At 49.6% G+C, this 19,963-nt stretch overlaps 1 protein-coding gene across 1 annotated transcript in view; it reads right to left on the reverse strand.

The window, feature by feature from the left end:
* The window catches only part of RIPOR2 (RHO family interacting cell polarization regulator 2), a 54,172-nt gene extending 34,956 nt beyond the window's left edge, over positions 1 to 19,216 (reverse strand). Inside the window, exon 1 of the mRNA XM_065753105.1 lies at positions 19,108 to 19,216. Within this exon, the coding sequence (XP_065609177.1) occupies positions 19,108 to 19,168 (61 nt within the window). The 5' untranslated portion in view covers positions 19,169 to 19,216. The remainder of the gene's footprint in view (positions 1 to 19,107) is intronic.
* Positions 19,217 to 19,963: the final 747 nt, after the last annotated feature.

Genomic DNA, 19,963 nt, shown 5'->3' on the forward strand with positions numbered 1-19,963 from the left:
GTTAGTGTGGCTCAGCAGAACCAGGACGGCACACAGGAGCGTGGCCGAGGGATCAGGGTCTGCCTGTCTAATTAAGATTTCACGTTGCTTCATTTAAAACTAACCCTGGTATGCAGAATTATCTTTGATTAGAAGTCAACTCCCATTCTACTCATCACTGATCGTTCTTTATGTCAGTTAAAGAATTAATTAAAAGCAAAGCCCCTTCTACTCAAGTGTCAGAATATGACATAAAGAAAAGCATTCCTTAGAATCAGCTGAGGACGATCTCCTTGTGCTTGAAAGCCAGCTTTCACTGCATCTGCAGCAGCAGCTCCGTGCCTTGCTGAATCACACCGACATTTTACAGTGCTGTGGGGAGCAATGCAGCAGGCTTTGTGTTGCCGTGTTATCTCTCCCTGTAGCAGGAGATGTACTGAAAGATGTGATCTTGTGAGAAGCAATAAAACTAGCAGGATGCAGGATGGGCTGTGGGATTACTGCTACTGCCGGTAGCAGTCAGGCTGCTTCTCTACCTCCACAACCATAAGCAGGCAACTACTGTAAGGTTGCAAAGGGATGAACCTATCTTGCACTTTTGCCAGCATTAAAGGTAGGACCTGGGGAGTCGGCAGTCCTCAGTGTCCATGAGTGGTGCTGTCCTGTACTGACCAGACGTCAGCCTTGGATGAGCCCAGCAGTGAGATCTGAAAGCAGCTGGGTGAGCCATCCCTGACGTAATGACGTGTGACTCTGGTGGGACTCATCTGGCAAAAATCCAGTGAGCACTGACCTAAAGCTGCACGTCAGGTGTAAGCAGGAGAGTGGCCTGATTTCACAGACTGTGTAAGCAATGAGCATAAAAATCTTCCTCTTGTCGGGAGAGAAAAGCAGTGGCGCAGCAGCGTTTAATACAACACACTTAAGAGTGCTGCTTTCTCTTCCCACTTTGCACCAGCATTTTTGTTTACAACCCTCATTTATTTGCACGTACGAGAAAGTAAATGCACCAAGCTCTGTGTAGGATGGTGCAGGTAACTGGTGGACTGCTCTAGGGGTTGTTGGGTTTGCTCCAGCCAAGACAAACCAACCACTGCCATATTCAGTATCCCCTCCCAGTTCACTCTAACATAAGCAGGCATGAGATAAATTAAACAAGCAAGTCAGGCATTTCATCCCTGAAAGTAAAACATCGCTGTTGTCAAACCCTTTCAGTCGCTAATGAGATGCAAACACTTTGCTGCTCCTCTTTAAATACTTGGGATTAGGGAGATTTAAAATGCCTTCGATGTTTACATGATAGTTCTGTTTCCAGGAGTGTCTTAATGGCACGTTGCCCATTAATATATTGTTGAAGATACATTGCTGCACAGTTCAGGACAGAACATTGTCCTTAAAGACAGACATTTTTGTCCCAGGTGTGAGCACCTAAGCCATCTATTTATTTAGTCTTTTCAACACTTCACAAGCGTGTCTGTTCCCAAAGCATTGTCATAGAAGTCCTGTGTTACTTCACTTATACTTGGCCACAGTGTACGGCTGAAGTTCCTCTCTGGAACATCAAACAATGGAATACTGTCCGTGCACAACCCAGTGAGACCGTGTGCTCTGTTGGAACTCCCATCCTTGGCTTCAGCTCATCTACACTCAGCTTGAATCTTACATCAGATGGAGCTGATGTATATCACCTCGACTTTTAAAAATGAAACTTAAGGTAGAGGATGGTATTTTTCTGATGATAATCTTTTCAACTCTTGGTGAAGAAAGGCTGAGGGAGCTGGGCTTCTGCAGCCTGGAGAAAAGGCTCCTTTGCAGCCTTCTGGTATTTAAAATGAGTTTTAAAAACAGGAGAGAGAGGGACTTTTTACATGGTCTGACAGCCACGGGACAAGGGAGAACAACTAAAACTAAAAGAGAAGAGGCTTAGGATCAGTACTAGGATCACAGAAATCACAGAATTGGAGGGGTTGGAAGGGACCTCTAGTCCAACCCCCTGCCCATGCAGCTCCCTAGCCCAGGTTGCACAGGTAGGCGTCCAGGCGGGTCTGGAACGTCTCCAGAGAAGGAGACTCCACCACCTCTCTGTGCAGCTGTGCCACTGCTCCGTCACTGCACTGGGAAGAAGTTCCCACGTACATTTGTGTGGAACTTTCTATGCTTCAGTTTGTGGACATTTCCCCTTGTCCTATCACCACGCATTGCAGAAGTCCAGCCTGAAACGGTGCCTGTTGCTATTAATACCAGAGAAGAATCCCAAGCAGATACAGTTTACTGCTACAGACGTGGCCAATGCAAATCTGATGAGACTCTTGAGTATATAGGAAGTAGTGCTAGTTGGGTTCAATTGGTAAATTTAATCTGGAGTGAATATTATGAAAAGAAATCTTGAGTACCATACACTGCATCCTTGCTACTAGTCACCATTTAAGTCTTTGCAGATACAGAGACATGAAAAATAAACCGAGGCAGGATTAAACAGATCTGACGGCATTTATTTTGCTGAACTACAAGGCAACGGTCCGGTGTAACTTTTCATTGCATAAATGAAGGCTGTGTGCATCTCAGGACAGGCCTGCTTTTTCATGTTCTGCTGTTTAAAAACAAAACCCACCAGGGCCATTGCAAGCCAGTGAAAATTTCCCAGGCATGGCACCGCACTCTGTCCTCCACTGCCCTCCTGCTCATTCCTCATTTTGTTCTCTGTTGAGGTTTCTGCATTTTCCAATTCACATAACAGCAACAATGGGCATGGGCTGCCATTCCGAGTACAGGAAAACAAGGATGCAAAGACTCTACCCTTAAAAAGGACATCAGGCAGCTTGTACTCGAGCATAGGGCAGGGAAGCCAAACCCGCTGCCAGCCCTTCCAACCTGGCTGTGCCTGCAGCAAGGCTCTGTGGTCCCATTGCTCTCTGACTGCAAAGAAAGCAAAACCTTGGCTTTGCTATAGCAGAGTTTTAAGCTGATTATTCTCCAGCCAGGGCATCAGCTGGTCTTAACCATTTTTAATACGGCCTCGGTTTGGTTCTGCGTAGCACAGATGATTTAATGAGTGTTTCCAGTTCTTGGGTTCATTAATCTAAATGTCTGATAAACCAAGCAGTCCCCTCTGCTCACTTTGGCAGATGTCTGTTTTTATTAAAAAATATGTGTTTATCTAAATGGATGTGGCCTGCGAGCGTTACGCCGAATTCAGAGAAATGCCTCATGCTTCAAGGAGCACCTCACAGCCAATTGCTCCCCAACCCCCCGTGCAAAAACCCAAGTCCTTCTCTGAAGCAGCAAAATGGCATTTGGCGGATGTACTGATCGAGACAAGGAAAGGGCATTCATTCATGCAGAGCTTGACACATCATACACTTGACTGAGCAGCAGTATTTTTTCAACAGCTCCATCACCCTCAAGCATGCCTGTACATTTGGGATGGCTGCTGTTACCATAACCCAAGGATGCTTCCAGTGATGGGTAGAGAAGGTGCCTCTGCAGTCAGGGAGATGTCCTGGCCAAAAAACACTTGCTAGGATGTCATTGCACAAAGTTGCAACAGATGCCTCTACAATTACAGATCCTGTGATTCTATTCCTTTGGTCAGCTTGAACAAGAATGGCTAAATATAAGAAGGTATGGTTGGTCCAGGCTGACCTTCCGTGGATGTGAAGGCGAGCTGCAGCGATACATGCAGAGAAGCTAAACCCAGCACCTCAGTGACAACTTTTTTCTCGGCTGCAGCTCTTCAAGCCTCTCTGGGGTTGATGGATGGCTTCAAGTTTTCCCTTCAGTGCTTTTTTTAGGAGAAAACCAATTCTGAGCAATCTCTGGGTGTTGCAGCTAAGTGGTTGTGCTGTGTGGGGTTTTGTTGAATTAAAGACTAAAAGTGCCTCAGAGAAGTGATTATCTGAAATCAATCGGTGGCTGGAGGCCCACCAGCAGCTGCCTGACCCAGGAGGCTCTGGTGGCTGCAGCACATGGGGTGCTTGGGGCCGGCGGAGCAGGCGTTCAGCAGCAAGGCTGAGGCTTTAAAAGGGCTGGGAGATGGCTTGTGTTATTGTGGCTGCTCCGTGGGTTGCGCTGCTTCCAGGGAACTGTCAGCTTCAATTTGTGCCTCCCATTGAGGAGAAGAAAGATGCTCCCGTACTTCGGGGCTAATCCGTCATTTCTTTTGTACCCAGCGGGGGTAAGAATGAGAGGATCCCCTTGTAACATGAAAACGCAGCAGAAAAAGACATATTTAAAGAAAAACAGAAAACAACAACAACAAAAAACGAGACAGCTCTTGCATCACACTTAGAGGACTTGCTCCTTACTGAGGCCACTGCGTGCAGAGCCTGGATACAAAGAGAGAGGCAAGGTCGGTGCTTGCAGCTGCCAAAAAGCAACTGCGGTGTGCCAACAGACTGGCCCTGCTCTGGGGCAGCACATCCTGGGGCTGCTCGCTGGGCATAGCTTTAGGAAAACCAGAGCAGCACAGGACACTGTGGGGAGCACACAAGTGGAGACCTCCATGCTCAGCCCTCCCTGAGGCAAAGCTGTGCAGGGAGGAGCTGGTGCATCCCCTTGCTCTTTATCGTTTCCAAAATCTGTTCACGGGCTGCTTGTTCCCACTGCACGTAGCACGGGGACAGAGGCAGAGCAGCCAGCCCTTTTTTGGAAACGGCAAACGCTGTCTCTTGTCTTCTCTGCTGCTTCTGCTCAGCAGGGAGACGGGTGCACTGCCTGGGAGTCACCTTGTTTCTGGCTGGGCTTTGGAAGAACCACAGAGAAAAAAGCAGCTCTGGGGGCTCATGCACACACTGTAGTGGGGTTTGGGGCATGAGCTTTGTGCAGCTGTCACCCTGAGTGTTTGCTCTGTGGTAAAATGGAGTTGATAAAGTATCACAGAACCATAGAATATCTCAAGTTGGAAGGGACCCACAAGGACCACTGAGTCCAACACCTGGCTCCACACAGGACCACCTGAAATCCAAACCCTATGTGCGAGAGCTGCTTGAATTCCAGCACTGGGGGCTGTGCCCACTGCCCTGTGCATCCCGTTCCACGCCCACCGCCCTGTGGTGCAGCACTGTCCCTATCCCCCAGCCGTTCCCTCGGGCCCTGTCGCTGTCACACAGAGCAGAGCTCAGTGATTTCATGAAGTTGAACGAAATGGCCGAGCACCTTGAGAGCACAGACACAGAGCACCCTTCTTGCTTAGGGATGCCAGGCACCCATCCTGCACAAACCACAGACTTCTCCCATTACACACCTTCAAATGATTGCTCTTTCTATTGCAGAGAAGCCCTAAGCCGCAACTGCATCATTATTCCAGAGAGTACTAAGGACATATGGAAAAGCAAATTGCTCTGTTCCTTCAGTGGGAACATGGAAACTCATTGCACCTGTTGCTCCTCAAAAGGAAAACCAAAACAAACAAACAACCAAAATCCCCTCTTCCTACCAAGGAAATGCTGCTCAGATGCCATAATTTAAAGCAGGATCGGGTTATGGATGCTGGGATTTTCAGAGTCCACTATGTGCAAGTGCTTGCTGTACCGATAAGCAGCACAGGCACCATCTTAAGTGACTGCCCAAGTGATCTAGTCAGTGACTGCAAAAATGCTGCATTTATGGAAGAAAAGGTGGATGTGGTGTCTTGAAAATCACACTGCCCCATATATACCCACCCATACCTACTGAGGTGTGGAGGCTGTGTGGGGCAATCTGTGCCACTGTGGACATCATCCTCTAGCCTGGCTGTGGCAACCTGGACCACATTACATCTCTTCCTGCCGTGTGACAAACTAATGAAACTGAATACCTCAGAAGAGGCAGGGCAGGTAGCACGGGAATCTCACGCCTTCCTCCAGCCCTCGTTGGCCTATGCCCCCCACGTTTATGCAGAGGAGAGCAATGGTGGTGAAACCTAATTAGCTGCTGGGGAATATGAGGCTAATGCTCCTGCCCTGGGCTGCGGCTGTGTGACAGTACCAGAGCACCGTCAGGAAGGTGAGCGTGGCAGTGGGCACAGCTAGATGAGTGAGCACAGCTGGATGAGTGGGCACAGAGATGGGGCTGGGAACACATCGGGCTCCCGATGGAGGGGACGGACGAAAGGTAGCGCAGGAGGAATGAGCACACATATGCAAACACACCGCTTCCAGAAAGCGTTGCAGAACTTTGAATGAGGGTCGGGAGAGTGCCCAGCAGTGGGAAGGTCGGCCCCAGGATCGGAGCGACCTTTTGTAACCGGGGCAAACCCGGGAGCAGTGCCAGGCTGTGATGCGTTTGCATCAGCCCCTGGGAACGAGCCAGGGACCGAAAGGAGAACTTAAGAGGGTCTGAGCTCTCCTCAGCCGTAATACCGTGGAAGCTCACTGGAAATAGAAAGACAGCACCCAAGGAGACGCCGAGACGCTATTTTAGGACGCAACCAAGGCAGAGCACTTGGTGAGAAGATACGAAGACATCCCCCCCGCGCAGCTCTCCCTACCCACTACGAGCACGCCAACAATTTTACTTCATTTCCACGGCAAAATCCGCAGACGCCCGCACCCCTCCGCTCCTCGAGCGCCCACCTCGCGCCCCCTCCAGCCCCGCAGCCCCGGGCTCGGCTCGGCCGCTCGGGAGGCGAAGCTCCGCGGAGCCCGGCCCTCGATCCCCGGTACCTGCAGCTGTCGCCGGGTCCCCGCGGCTCACAGCGTGCCCCGGGACGTGGCTCGCCCGCTGCCTCCGCAGCCCCGGGCTCCTCGGGCACAGCGGAGCTCCATCCTCGGCAAAATTCACAGTAATAATTTAAAGGAAAAAATATATATAGAAATATAGAGAGAGAGTTTTGTTTTTAAAGAGGAGGGGTGCAGGCTGCCTTCTACTCGCACCGCTCGCTCCTCTGGCGGCCAGCGCAGCCGTCGCCGGCTTTTCCCCGCCGAGATACGGGAGGAGGAGGAGGAGGAGGAGGAGGCGCGGCTCTGCCCGCCCTCGTCGTGGTGAGGGCGGTGCGGGGCCCCGGCGCGTCCCAGTGCGGCTCCCGACGCTGTGCATCCCTTAGTGGGAGCGCCGTGCGGACCCTGGGGGGAGCTCCGTAATTTTGACTTTTCCCATTGTTTTTGGGATTTTTTTTTTTTTCTCGTGTTTTAGCAAGAGGAGACGGACGGGTTCCTTCCTTCCGACTGCCCATTTGCTACTTCTTGTCCCATCTGCTGCATGGAGTAATGTACCCATCCAAAAATGGAGTGTTGAGAGAGTAGGAGGCAGCAACCGAAGGTGTTACAGAGGGGAAAACACACCGATGAACTGGACCGAGTTTCTCCTTTCAGCCCTCTGTGCTGCATCTCAGTGAGAAAGACAAAAATACAGGAATGCTGCATTGGACCAGAGATTGTAGGCTGTTTCAGTCATAGAACCACAGAATCATCGAGGTTGGAAAAGACCTCTAAGACGACCTAGTCCAACCACCAGCCCATCCCTACCATGCCCACTGACCACGTCCCTCAGTGCCATATCCACGTTTTTCCCAGGGATGGTGACCCCACCACCTCCCTGGGCAGCCTGTGCCACTGCCTCACTACTCTGAGAAGTAATTCTTCCTAATATCCAACCAAAATGTTTCAATTTCAGTCTTCCATCCAAAATGCATAGTCCAAGTTGCTATAAAAGCATCTCCACAGAGATGGGGTTCCAAATTGCTGGCCTTAGGACTTCATCCCTTCTCTTCCAAAAAGCTCTTTTTGTACGAGATTTTAGTTCAGCCATCACCCAACAGCAGCACCCAACACCTATGCCCTATTTGCTATAGCATTTGCTGTCCTTCCTCCAACAGTTCAAGCTGCTGCAGAGCCCTTCGCCAAGCTCTCCTCATGTCTCTGAAATAGACTACAGTGTACAGTCTTTTGGGGGACCCCTGGCAAGGCTGTGGGTTTGGTGGCTCAAGAAGCCCCTGCTGGTTTTCTTCCCTTGTACCTGGATCCTTCCCCATTTGGGTCACATTCACCCTTCCAAATGCCAGTGTTGTCCATGGAGCACACAGGGTGATACTGTATGGAGAAGCTTGTGAAATTGCACCAAAAATAAAGAGTTCGGGTTCCACAGAGCATTGTGCTCAGAGGACAAAAAAACCTTACCAAACAAACAAAAAATCCCAGCTGCCAACTCCAGCTGACCTACAATCTTAAGTAATTTCCAGCAGCACTAATGAACATGTGGTATTTATATCGTGTGCTGAAAATAAACAGCACCCTGAAGCCTTCAGAAGTAGAAACAACAGAAAATGACTCCAGACTCTCTAAAACCATGTGGGTTCATGGAGAAGCATAGAGGATGCCACTGGCGCCGTGGTGCTGCTGTAGGGTCCAGGGCATGTTTTTAGGGTCATCCCTACAGGTCTCTGCCTGGACCATCTCCATGGGATGTGAATGGGGAGGGCACACTAAAGAAGTCACTTTCTGGAAAAAAGCAGCTGCGCGTTTCGAGCTGTGGAATGTCAGGGGAAGAGGAGAGGGAATATTTGTGGCAATGCTGAAAGCTATAAATGTCTCATCATGCATACTTAATATGCTTTTGAGTCCATTTCAGCCTTTTAGGGGGTGGCAGCTCTCACTGTGGAAGTCTAGTTAATTTGCTATAGGTTTTCAGTGCTGTCAGCTAATTGCAGCATATGACTGCAACCTTGTGCCTCCCACAGTAGTTCCTGGCAATTGCTTTGTGTGCCCCATGTTGCAAACTCCCTCTGGCCTCATCAGCCTTCTCTTTCAGAAGATTTTTTGAACCTAAGGTTGCAGATGTAAATGCCTCCTTCATTTTCAGCCTCCTCTCTCAAGGAAATGTTCTCCGTCCTATGCAAATACATGTGCTGAGGGATGTAGGAGCTGTTTCTCTTGGTTTCTTAATACTATTTGCATAGCAAACATGGAAGTCTAATTCTCTGCTGTCACCCCTAGCCCTACACGCGTTCCCACTTCCCTGCTCTCAGGGCTGCTGCTTGCCAAAGGGAAGGCTGAGCAGGTTTGAGGATGCTCTAGATAAAATCTTTGCTCCACACAGTCCTTCCGAGCATGCATTCATCATGACACACATGCTTTTGAAAGGATCGGGTCAGTCATTCCATGTGTGTCTTGTTTTGCTAATTCAGTGGAAAATGCTAGAGAGCTCTGCCTCCCTCCGTCATTAGGACAGACCCAAAGCTGCCATTGTATTGTGGCCATGGTCATGCTACTACCCCTATAAATTATTCACTGGATTGCAATGTAATCTGCTGTTATGTTAAAAATAGGTCAACACAAATGTTCTCAGTGCAATTTCTAAGTGACAACAGCAAAACCGATTCTGGCTTTGTCTCCACAAGAGAGAGTGACCTCTGCAAAACAGCAATTGCTGGTTGTGCTGCACTTACATATCCCTGCTGGGCTTCCGTGCACCTTTACAAGCAGCACTTCCAGCAATGGCAGACCCACGCTGTACTTGAGAGATCTAAGCCCGAGTTCTTCAATTAACTGCTGGGCTTCACAGGAACACTCTGCTATTAGCCTTTGCTCTCAGACCAAAGAGCAAATCAGGCTTATCAGGGGAGAGATTAGAGCACACCTAAACGCTGTGCTACTTCCAGACACCTGGAAGGCTTCTTCCAAGGGCTGAGCAGGATACACATTATAGTAACACAGGATGTTTTGGGCAGGAGGGGCTCTCACAGCCCACACAGCCCCACCCTGTGCTGTGGGCAGGGCTGCCCCCAGCAGCTCAGCTGCCCAGGGCCCCATCCAACCCAGCTTTGAGTGCCTGCTGGGAGAGGGCACCACAGCTTCTCTGCGCAGTTGTGCCAGTGCCTCACCGCCCTGTGCGAAAAGAATTTCTTCCTGATGTCTCACTTCAATCTCCCTCTTGAGTTTTACACCATTGCTCCTTTTCATGTCACTACAATCTCTAATAAAAGATCCTTCCTTGTCTCTCCTGTAGGTCCTGTTAGGTGCTGGCAGAGCAAAGCAGTGGCCCTCAGGTCCACTGCCATCATCCTCTACAGAATATGGAAAGATGAAGCTGGGGGAGAACCTCTCCCCATATTAAATGCTCTGAGGGAGAACCCGGTGAGGACCACAGGGAGAGTGTGGGATATTGCTGTACCTTCCCTGTTACACCACAGGGACACATCTGCCATGCAGATAAGGACATCCCAGTCCTAGCTGACTTGAGACACCTGGAATCTGGGGGCTGGGGTTGTCAGACAGCTCAGTGGCAGTGCTCTGCACAGCGTGCAGACAGCAATTTGCATGAATGTCTCTCATCAGCACATTTGTGTCAGCAAGAGGCGAGAGGATGTGGCCGCTAGACGGTGGCCTGGGGCTTTGGATGTCTGAGGTAGATTAGGCCCGCCCCAGCCTTCATGGAAGACTGTATGTTTTTGTTTTTTCCTATTGTAACTCCTTGCCCTGTTTCCGTGGAAGTCTGCATACCCTTTTGTGTGGGAGAGAGTGCCTGGGTTCATTTTCACCTCACTGACAGTCATCCCACACGAGATGCCAACAGCAGGCAGCATGCCCAGGAAGGCTCCCCTAGGAACACAGGTAGCAAACCTGGGACCTCAGTGAAAAAGGAGGTGAGCAGTCAGGTTTGAGAGCAGAGAGCAGGACAGATGCTGCCACTGGAAAAGGCCTTTACTGGAGAAGTAAAAGTCAAAGGCCTGATGCTGATTACGAGCAACCTGGGCAGGGCTAGCCATGCACAAATTCACCTTTTTTCTTGGCTAAATGCGCAGCTCCTTGAGTTGACTACTGCATTCCTATGTGTCCACTTTCTCTGTCAGATGGGGCTGCACGGTACATCAGGCCTGTGTTCACTGTCCTCCTGTGGCACTCGTTGCTCACCTTCTGCAGGCTGTTGGTACTCACTTGTTTTTCTGCTCACACCCTTTAACCACTGCGCAACCATTTCCCCCTTGTACTTCCCGTCACTGTGTGGCTGCTCCACCCTCAGGTTCCCCATTTTACTTTCTTCTCTGCATCGCTTTTGTAGCTCTCACGAGTCTTTAAGGGAAATCAAAAGGTCACTTCAGCTGATGTTCTGTGGTGATTCAGGAACAGATGCAATCTCCTGGGACCTCTGGCCAGATGCTCAGCATTGCTGGGTCTTTGGGAATGACTGACGTGTACATAAGGCAGTGGAGGTACCTCACGATAGTGGACATACTGACAAGCCTATACCCTACCTGCCCTCACATACCTGCCCTAGAAAAGCAGGAGGAAGGAGCCACTGACCATACTATTTTACCCCTAGAACCATCTCCCTTCAGAGTCAAGGCAGTGGGCAGCAGCCCCTCTCCCAGGCAGGTTTCTGTGGCCATGGCAAGGAGCAGAGGGGCTGGAGGGAGCAGCACATTCCAGCTCCTCAGCCTGCTTAGCAACCAGGGCTGGCTGAGTTGTTCTTGTGCACATCGAGTGTGTGGATGGCATGTCTATTGCTACAGCCTTACCCTTAGCTTTGTCCCTTGTCGTTTTCAAAATGTATTCCTTGTTTGCTTATTTAAGTCTCACAAAGATCTGCTGGAAATTCATTTTGCTTTCCTGAACAGCTGAAAGTCAGCAATGCAATGATCAAAGCCACTGTAGTGATTAGAGAGATAAAGGTATGATGGTGTCAGGATGCTTTCTGGGATGCTCATCTGTGCTGAGCTGGACAGCCTCAAAACCTCGCTCCCATATTGCCCAGAGGGGTGAGGAAAGTGGCTCCTGTGGAGAATGAGGTGTGGGCCCACTGGTCAGGTGCCTCCCCAGGACAGGAGCAAGAGGGTCCTATCAGACTGTATCCAGGACACGATTCATCCCTGTGGACAGAAGCCTTCCTGCTGGGATCATCTTGAATCTTTAAGCTCTCTCTTGGCTCCTTCCTGCTTCCTGGCTCCTGGATGCTGCCTGCTCCAATCCTCGCCGTGTGTTCCTGGAGCAGGTTGAGCTCTGCTATGTTTGGGTGTCTCTTCAGGATGGATAATAATGGCCACTTCCAAAACCTGCTGGTTTCAGCAGGACTGCAGTTTAAATGTGGGCCCAGCCACATCCAGACTGCCTGGAACTGTCTGGGCCAGCCCTATCCATCCCCACCTCATGTTACCAAGCAGGCACCAGGCTCAGAAGATCACGAAGGACCGTTGTTGTATGGGGTGAAGCACTGTGGAGTAGGAATGGACCTCTGGGGATTGGCAAGTCCAACTCCATGCTAAAATAGGTTCCCTAATAAGATGGCTTCATTACAGAAACCCAAGAGGAGCCCTCTGGTGCAGAGGCTCTGGGCAGTTTCCATCCTCTACGTAAAACCAGAGTTGTCTGTAGATCTCTTCCAACCAGACAGCAGCATGTTGTCTCACCCTGGGTCCCCAGGGAGAGATACCTCTGAGATACCCCACAGCCTTCTTCCTCATTGCCGCATATTTCTGTGGCTTAAATATAGCAGACACAAAACAAGTGCAGCGCACATGAAATGCCATTCGGGGGAGTGCGCTGAACATGCTGCCTCAGTAACATAAGGAGTCCAAAGAGCATCTGCCAAATATTTGGGCTGAGATGCCAAAGAAGAGAGGGCTCCTCAGAGCTGACCAGACCCTCTACCCATCTGACCAGAGCATCTCTAAGGAGGAGTATCCCTTGGTGGGAGGGCAGGCTGCCCGTGGTCCAGCCAGCCCTGCAGCTGCAGGAGCTGCCTTCCCAGAGGTGTGGCATGGCAGTGCAATGGGGTTACATGACACCAGGGAAACGAGGATGATCTTTGAATGATGGACTCCAGTAGTATATTCAGCACAGTGCCTTTTGAGGCGATTAACGACAACAGCTTGGCACTGACCAGTGGCTGGTGTTGCTGATGAAGCTAACTCTTCTTTGGCTCGTGGCCAGCAGCAGGAATAGAAAGGGCAGGAAGCTCCCCAGAGCGGCAGGAGAGGCAGAGCAGCTCAGGACCTTCCCAGCTGCCTGATTTTCCGTGGGAAAATTGAAAAAAAGCAATGACCACCCAGCTCCAGAGCTGTGCTCAGCCATGCTGGAGGCTTGGCTTCTTCAGCTTTGTTTGCAGTGGGATCCCAGAGATGCTATGCAGCTCCAAATCTATCTCCATCCATAAATCTTTAATGCAAGGTGCTCCTGGGAAGGAAATCTGTCAGATGCGTGTGACTGCCACATGTGATGGCTTGATCACCAGAGCTGACATAACAAAAGCTCCCCTATCTGTTCTGTTTATAAATAAGGTAGCTCCTCCAGATGCCACCACGTAAGTCAGCAGTTCCCTAGAGGAATGAGCTGTGCTCTGCACATCATCTCCATTAAGCAACTGCAGTGAACTCTGGCCTGCTGATTTCCGAGGCAACAAAAGATCTCATTTGCTTTCTGCTATCTCTGTTAGCTCCATGGCATCACCTGGGTCCTCTCCTATTTTTTTCTTCTTTTTTTTTTTCCCAAGTAAGAAAATTTAGGTTTGCTCCCTGGAGGCTGTGCGCTGAGGTGTGCTCACATGATGAAATGGGAGGTGTTGCAAACACTTGTTTGCAATGCTACTCGTACCTTGGGCAGGCACAGGCATTTAGAGAAGTTGAGGGCTTTGCTTCCCAGGACATTTCACTGCAAGTCTTGCCTCAAGGAGGGGCTTCAGTATTTGGATCTGGGTTATTTTCAGTGTTTCCTTCTCCATAAGGTGGATTGCTATTAAATAGAGGAAAACTCCTTCTCAATTTTTGCCTTTCCACTTTTACTGTTTAAGCTCCAGGCATAATTTTCAAGTTCTGTCTCTGAATTTTCCAATTCCACGCTCCTTGCACTTAAACCAGAGTGAGCCAGCACCATCCCCTCCATCCATATGTTATACAGCGAAGGCCTTGCACACAGCATTTCATGGCAGAGCTGCTCCACCTGTTGCCCAGCCATCATGTGTAGGGAGCTCTTTCAGTGGCTGCACCTCCCACCCATCAGAAGGGATGTTTTTGAGGTAGCAGTCACGCTGGGGCACTCATTCACACCATTTTACTGTTCTCATGTGGTAGGTCCAAGGATAGGAAATGCTGCTCTGAATTATGTGGAGTATGACAACATCCTTCTCCCCACTGTGATGATGAGGCAGCACCACCAGAAGAGGGGTGGCTAGGAGGGAGAGAGTTATCCCCCTCTACTCTGCCCTTGTGAGGCCCCATCTGGAGTACTGTGTGCAGACCTGAGACCCCCAACACAAGAAAGACACGCAACTGTTAGAGTGGATCCAGAAGAGGGCCATGACAATGCTCAGAGGGCTGGAGGATCATTCCTGTGAAGACAGGCTGAGGGAGTTGGGCTTGTTCTGTCTGGAGAAGGCTTGAGGAAGACTTAATTGTGGCCTTCCCATACTTAAAAGGGAGCTTATAAACAAAAGAGAAAATAACTTTTTACATGAGTAGATAGTGATAGGCCAAGGGACAACTGCTTAAAACTGAAAGAAAGGAGATTTTTCCCTGAGTGGGCAGTGAGGCACTGGCACAGCTGCCCAGAGAAGCTGTGGTGCCCCATCCCTGCAGGTGCTCAAGGCCAGGTTGGATGGGGCCCTGGGCAGCTGAGCTGCTGGGGGCAGCCCTATCCACAGCATGGGGTGGGGCTGCGTGGGCTGAGTGCCCCTTCCTACTCAAACCGTTCTGCGCTTCTATGATTCTGAAATAAAGTGCTATCCTCAGGAAACCATCCCACTACCAGAACTGCAGTGCCCCTGCAACATTGCCAAGTGCTCAGCTTCTCCGTCCTATCCCTTTAACTCATGTCATCATGCTGTTTTCTCTGTTTTTCTCTTATTTTCACTCACAGCCTTTAACCTCACGCTTCCTGATGGGCTGTGCTGTGGTGTCACGCCCTCAGCACGCCAGTCTCAGACCTTTGTTTTCAGCACAGAGAGGGGGAAGTGTTCCACATGCAGCGAGCTGTGCCTTGCATCACTAAAGTGGGGAAGCTGTTTACTCTGTCAGCCCACCCCAGCTGAGCCACATTCATTTTGTGGTGTTAAGAAAGGGGCTGAAGGACAAAAATCTTGTGTTTTACAGGGCTCTGTAAGGGGACTATCTAAAAACAGGAACCAAAATGTGGGAAGGAAGGCAGTTTGGCTTCAGGCTTTGGTGAGATGCTGGTTTGGAGAGCCTAGAAAGTTGCCTGAGCACCAACACCTGCAGTCTCTCACTGGCTAGTCATTTCCTTTTCTGTGAGGACTGGTTAAATGCCACTTGTTTATTATTCAACCTGTTTTTTTCCCTCGTTGCTGTTATTATTAGTGATCTAGAAATACTGCTGACAAACAGAAAGCAAACAAGCTGTTTTCAAGACATGGAGAAAGGAAAAAAAAGATCAAAGACCTTCAATTAAAATATAGGGAGACAGCAAAGCAGAATGCGCCCCTGATTCCAGTTATTTTTAAATTCCAGGACTGATCATCCCCGTGGCAACACCCCATTAAAAATAGGACTCCAGCTGCCTCAAGACAGCTGTGGGATTTCCGGGGTGGTGACGGGCATCCCACACAGCCCCTCGCTCTGGATCAGCTTGGACCTACCCACACAGCCTGCAGACCCAACCCTGAACAGCAGCTGTGCAGAGCAGGGGATCCAAGCACTCTGCAGAGACAGGAGCAAGAACAGCTGCTCCATGCTGTGCAGCCACCTTGCAGCTCTGCCTTCCTCTACGTTCAACAGGTCTGTGTCTGCTCTTGGGGCAATGTTCTGAAACCCAAGTTTATAGGCCAAACACATCATATTAAAATCCATATATCTGGTTCAAGTAAACGCTGTTGCCTTGGTGATGAGGAATTGGGGCTTTTCCTTCCTCTGTAGTGCAGTGAGCATACCACATGTCTGTTCCATTGCGGGCATGGGAGATAAGCTAAAAGGGCTGGTGGGAGCTGCAGGAGAACCATCAGTGGTCCCCCAGTAGTCATGCTGGGGATGCAAGACTGTTCATCTTTGCTACAGGCTTCCCGTGTGCTGGGTGCTCAGCATGTTGGGAAACAGACATTTCAGACACAGCTTGGGGGGAAAATATAAAGTAAACTAAATCTATGAGGTACACACCTGCTGTAATACAGCACTGCTATGCACATGGGAACATCTTTAGTGGATGCAGCTTGCTCAAGATGGCAGCAGTTTGATGTGCTCCATGAGCAGTAGCTGGCTCTATCCAAAGAGGCATGGATAGGAGCCTGGCCTCATGGACAAACTGTGACACCAATCTCCTCATGCAGCTTTAGACATGGTACCTGAGAGGTATTTCCAAGGAAAGTGTAACATCTTGTGTTGTTTTAGGGGAGAGAAAGGTTGCTTAACCTGAATTGTTGCTAAACGAAGAACATGTCTCAACTTTGAGAATGAAAGAAAAAAAAAAAAAGGGAACTCTGAGTTAATCATAGAATCACAGAGCAGTTTGGGTGGGAAGGGACCTTTAAGATCATGTAGTTCCAACACCCTGCTACAGGCAGGGACACCTCTCTAGACCAGGTTGCTCAAAGCCCCATCCAGCCTGGCCTTCAGTGCTTCCAGGGAAGGGGCATCCATAATGCTCTGCCAGTGATAGTGCAACAGCCTGGCAATGTGTCCTGGCCTCCTCAAGGAACAACTGATGTAGGAGTAATGCAGGCAAAATTAAAGGAGAAGGAATACAACCAGCAGCACTCATTAGAGTTTTTTAGAAAAGAAACATATGCAGAAGGCCCCATGTCTGAGGAAGTAGTAAGTAACTGGGAGAAAGGACTACTGTGAGAGTGAGCTTATTCACCCGGGTTTAGGATAGGCACATCCACAAGAGGAGGATATGGGCCATGATTATGGAATAACATTGATGGTGATCTCAGATTTTGATGAGAAAAGTCATTTGCTCTTCTGGGCAGCAAACTCTAAAACCAAGTCAAATTAACACCAAAAGTAAGATGTAGCTTTTTTTTTTTTTTTCTTTAAACTGTGATAGCAACTAATCTCTAGGACAACCTTAATAGGTGGGGGGGGGGAGCTCTGCCATCACCTATTTCAAAATTATGCCGGATATGAAACAAAAATAAAAAAGAGAACAAAACAAGCCCACACCCTCAGAGCTATGGTCTAAAAGTCCCAGCTCAGCAGCTGCCAAATGGCTCCAGCTGGCCCAAAAACCCACAGCCAGGTTTTAGCTGGTGTGTGCTCTCTGCAGTTTGGGGTTTTAGTTGTTGTATTGGTTCTGGCTCTGCCTAACGTACCCTGTGGGGTACCAGGGAGGGTGCACCCAGCCCCCACGTTTAGCAAGCCTCTGACAGAAATAGAGCTCTTGTGTAGTTACACAGAGACAGTGTTTTAATTTCCAGTCTCACCCTAAGCAAGCATGAAAGCACAGGTGCTGGCACAGCCCCCTGCAGGATTAATGTAATTGGGAGAGTTCATGTGATGAGCTGTGCTCCTCCAAACCCTAGCAGGGAGGATGAATGTCTTACCCTGATAAGAAGAGCAGGTCTACCCCCAGCATGGGTGCACTTACATGGTCTTGGTAGCTCAGCAGAAGCACAGCAACACCAGCAAACCCACCAGAGGTCTTGTTAGGCACAGATCTGCCCCTGCATGTAGGCTGGTGCTGGAGAAGTTCCTATCTTTGCTGTTGCCCATTTTTTTCCCCCCACACCCTGTAATTGAAACTGGTGTCAGTCCTCCCGGTGCCAATCCCAATCAGCCAAAAATATGGTGTTTACCTGCTAAACTGCTCAGGAGAATGAAGAGAGGGCTGAAGGGGAAGGTGAATGCTGTGCCATACTAATGTGGGACTTCCAGCTGCAGGTGTGGGAGCCTGCATCCTACTGAGAGCTGCATGCAGATGAGTGGAAAAGGTAGGCACCAACCCATAAGCTCACAGGGTGATCCAGGTTGGAAGGGACATTGTAGAGTGCCTTTTGCACCCAGCAGGGCTGTGGAGAGGTTCTGAGAACACATCTGTCCTGGAAAAGCCAGCCTCCTCTGGTTGTGCTGGGTCAGCCCTGTCAGAAACATAGCTGGGAGGCTTGGAGGAAATTCTTAAGTGCTGTATCTTTCCTGATACAAATATCAGATACCTACCCCTCCTACCCTGCTGGTTAAGATCATCAGCTACAGGCTTCAGAAACAGCAGCAACGCCTAAATCCTGTTGCAGAAACTCACATGCAATAGGAGCAGGTTGCTGATCATTGCTAGAGGCAGCCTCCCCTGTGTGAGGATGAGCTGTGGGCATGCAGCTCCTAGCACAGGCTGATCTGCCCAGCAGTGCCAGCTCCTCCCTGGGCTGTTGGGATTTTTGCCCAAATGCAAATGCTCCGACCTCTCCTTTCTGCAAATCCATTGCCCCTCTGAGCCAGGACTATGACACAAGGCAAGGATCCGGGTCATATATACGTGAGAAATGTATCTGAGCACAGACAGTACATCACTGAAGCTGCTTTCTTTTCTAGACCGATGCCTTTCAGTGAGGCTCGGATAACTTGATTTGGCACCATTCACTGCTAAGTTTTCCATACCAACCGCAGCTGAGCTTTGTTTAAATGAGGTTTGCTGAAGCATTGCTGCAAGTGAGTTTAAAGGGTCACAGTCCCTGGAGCTGGTCCAGGCAACTCTTTGTGCCTCCAGCTCCCTTGGAAACTACTTGGGGCTGGGAGATTTGCATGAGCCATGTCCCCCAGCCTCACTCAAATGCAAGGGGGAGCAATGAGCAAAGCACAAATTACACCTTGTAGGCCCTCCAGTTGTAGGGGCAAGAAACCACGGCACCGACTCTGCCCTGGGCTGCAGAGGCTGGAGAGGAGGAGGCTGATTTTGCAGAGATTATTTAGGTAGCCCATTGCCTTCAGCCCCCGTAGACAGCCCCTAATGCTTTAAGGACAGCTGCACGTGTGGCACTGAATGGTGAATGTGCAGCTTTGCAGCTGTTGTAAAAAACATGCTTGGTGTGTCCCCCCAGCTTTCTTCTTATGCAGTCAGCTACTTGCCGAGGAAGCAAGCTGCTGAGCAGTGTGCAAGTTGTTTTTATTGTGTCTGGTGTTGCTTTTGTTCCCCATTCTCTCAGGGAAAAAAGAAAGCCTGATTACCCTGACACTTTGGATTCAGTAGAAAACTACAGATTTACCCAAGAAATGCCACCCAAGCTAAGAACTGCCTTTAGTGTGTGCAGTAGAAGGATTAGTTGAATAAAAGATGACTTTACCTTCCTCAAAGGCATCATCTTCTTCCCCAGATGTATTTGGATCCTCTTGGGTGTGCTGCATCGTGGCGAGGGCACAGCTCAGGGCAGCAGCCAGAAGTGAATGCTCACACCGGTTCCTACACTAAGAGAGGCTGTTTCCTCTTGCTGGTTTCCTAAACATCGTGGTTGCAACAGCTTCCGCTTCTGCATTTGCAAAAGCAGACTCATTCATGCAAATAATGCTCCACAGTCTTACTGATGTCCTTGGGAGCAGTTCTGAGTTGTGGAGAGGAGGGGATAGGAGGGAAGAGATCAGCAGAATAACAGACGTTATTTGCAGATCTCTCACTAATTCTGCATCTCAGCATCCCTTTCACTTACTGCTTTCTGAACTTTATGAAGCAAGTTGACTCCCTCCTGCCAGTCCTTCAGAGGAGAGGGCCGTGACCAGAAACTTACTCTAGACTTGTCCAAAGACACACTTGGTGTATACACTCAGGTGATGCTTGAGCCTTGGATAGTCCTATTGCTGCATGAGGCCACTCACATTCATGTACATGAGTGTACCCGCAGGTGTGGGAGCTGAAACTGGTAGCCTGCCCCATCTCTGCCATCAGCATGGGGGCAGTGGATCTACACTGAACTCTGATCACTTGGTTTGTAGTCGCTATGTGCCACCACACCCTTGAAAGTGCGACTCCCAGCACAGTGGAGGCCACTGTAGTTTCCAGCAGATGAGTCACAACCAGAGATGAGTTCATCTCTAATTAGCATGGTTTGGGGGGTTCTTTTTTTTTAATCTTTTTGAAAGCTCTGCCACTAGTTTTCTGCAGGGCTGAAAGTGGAGACAGCTGGCCTTCTAGGCGGCACACAGCTT

Source organism: Cyrtonyx montezumae, unplaced genomic scaffold (genome assembly GCF_038088225.1).
Source record: "Cyrtonyx montezumae isolate F1298 unplaced genomic scaffold, pur_monq_1.0 scaffold_8, whole genome shotgun sequence".
Taxonomy (NCBI): domain Eukaryota; kingdom Metazoa; phylum Chordata; class Aves; order Galliformes; family Odontophoridae; genus Cyrtonyx; species Cyrtonyx montezumae.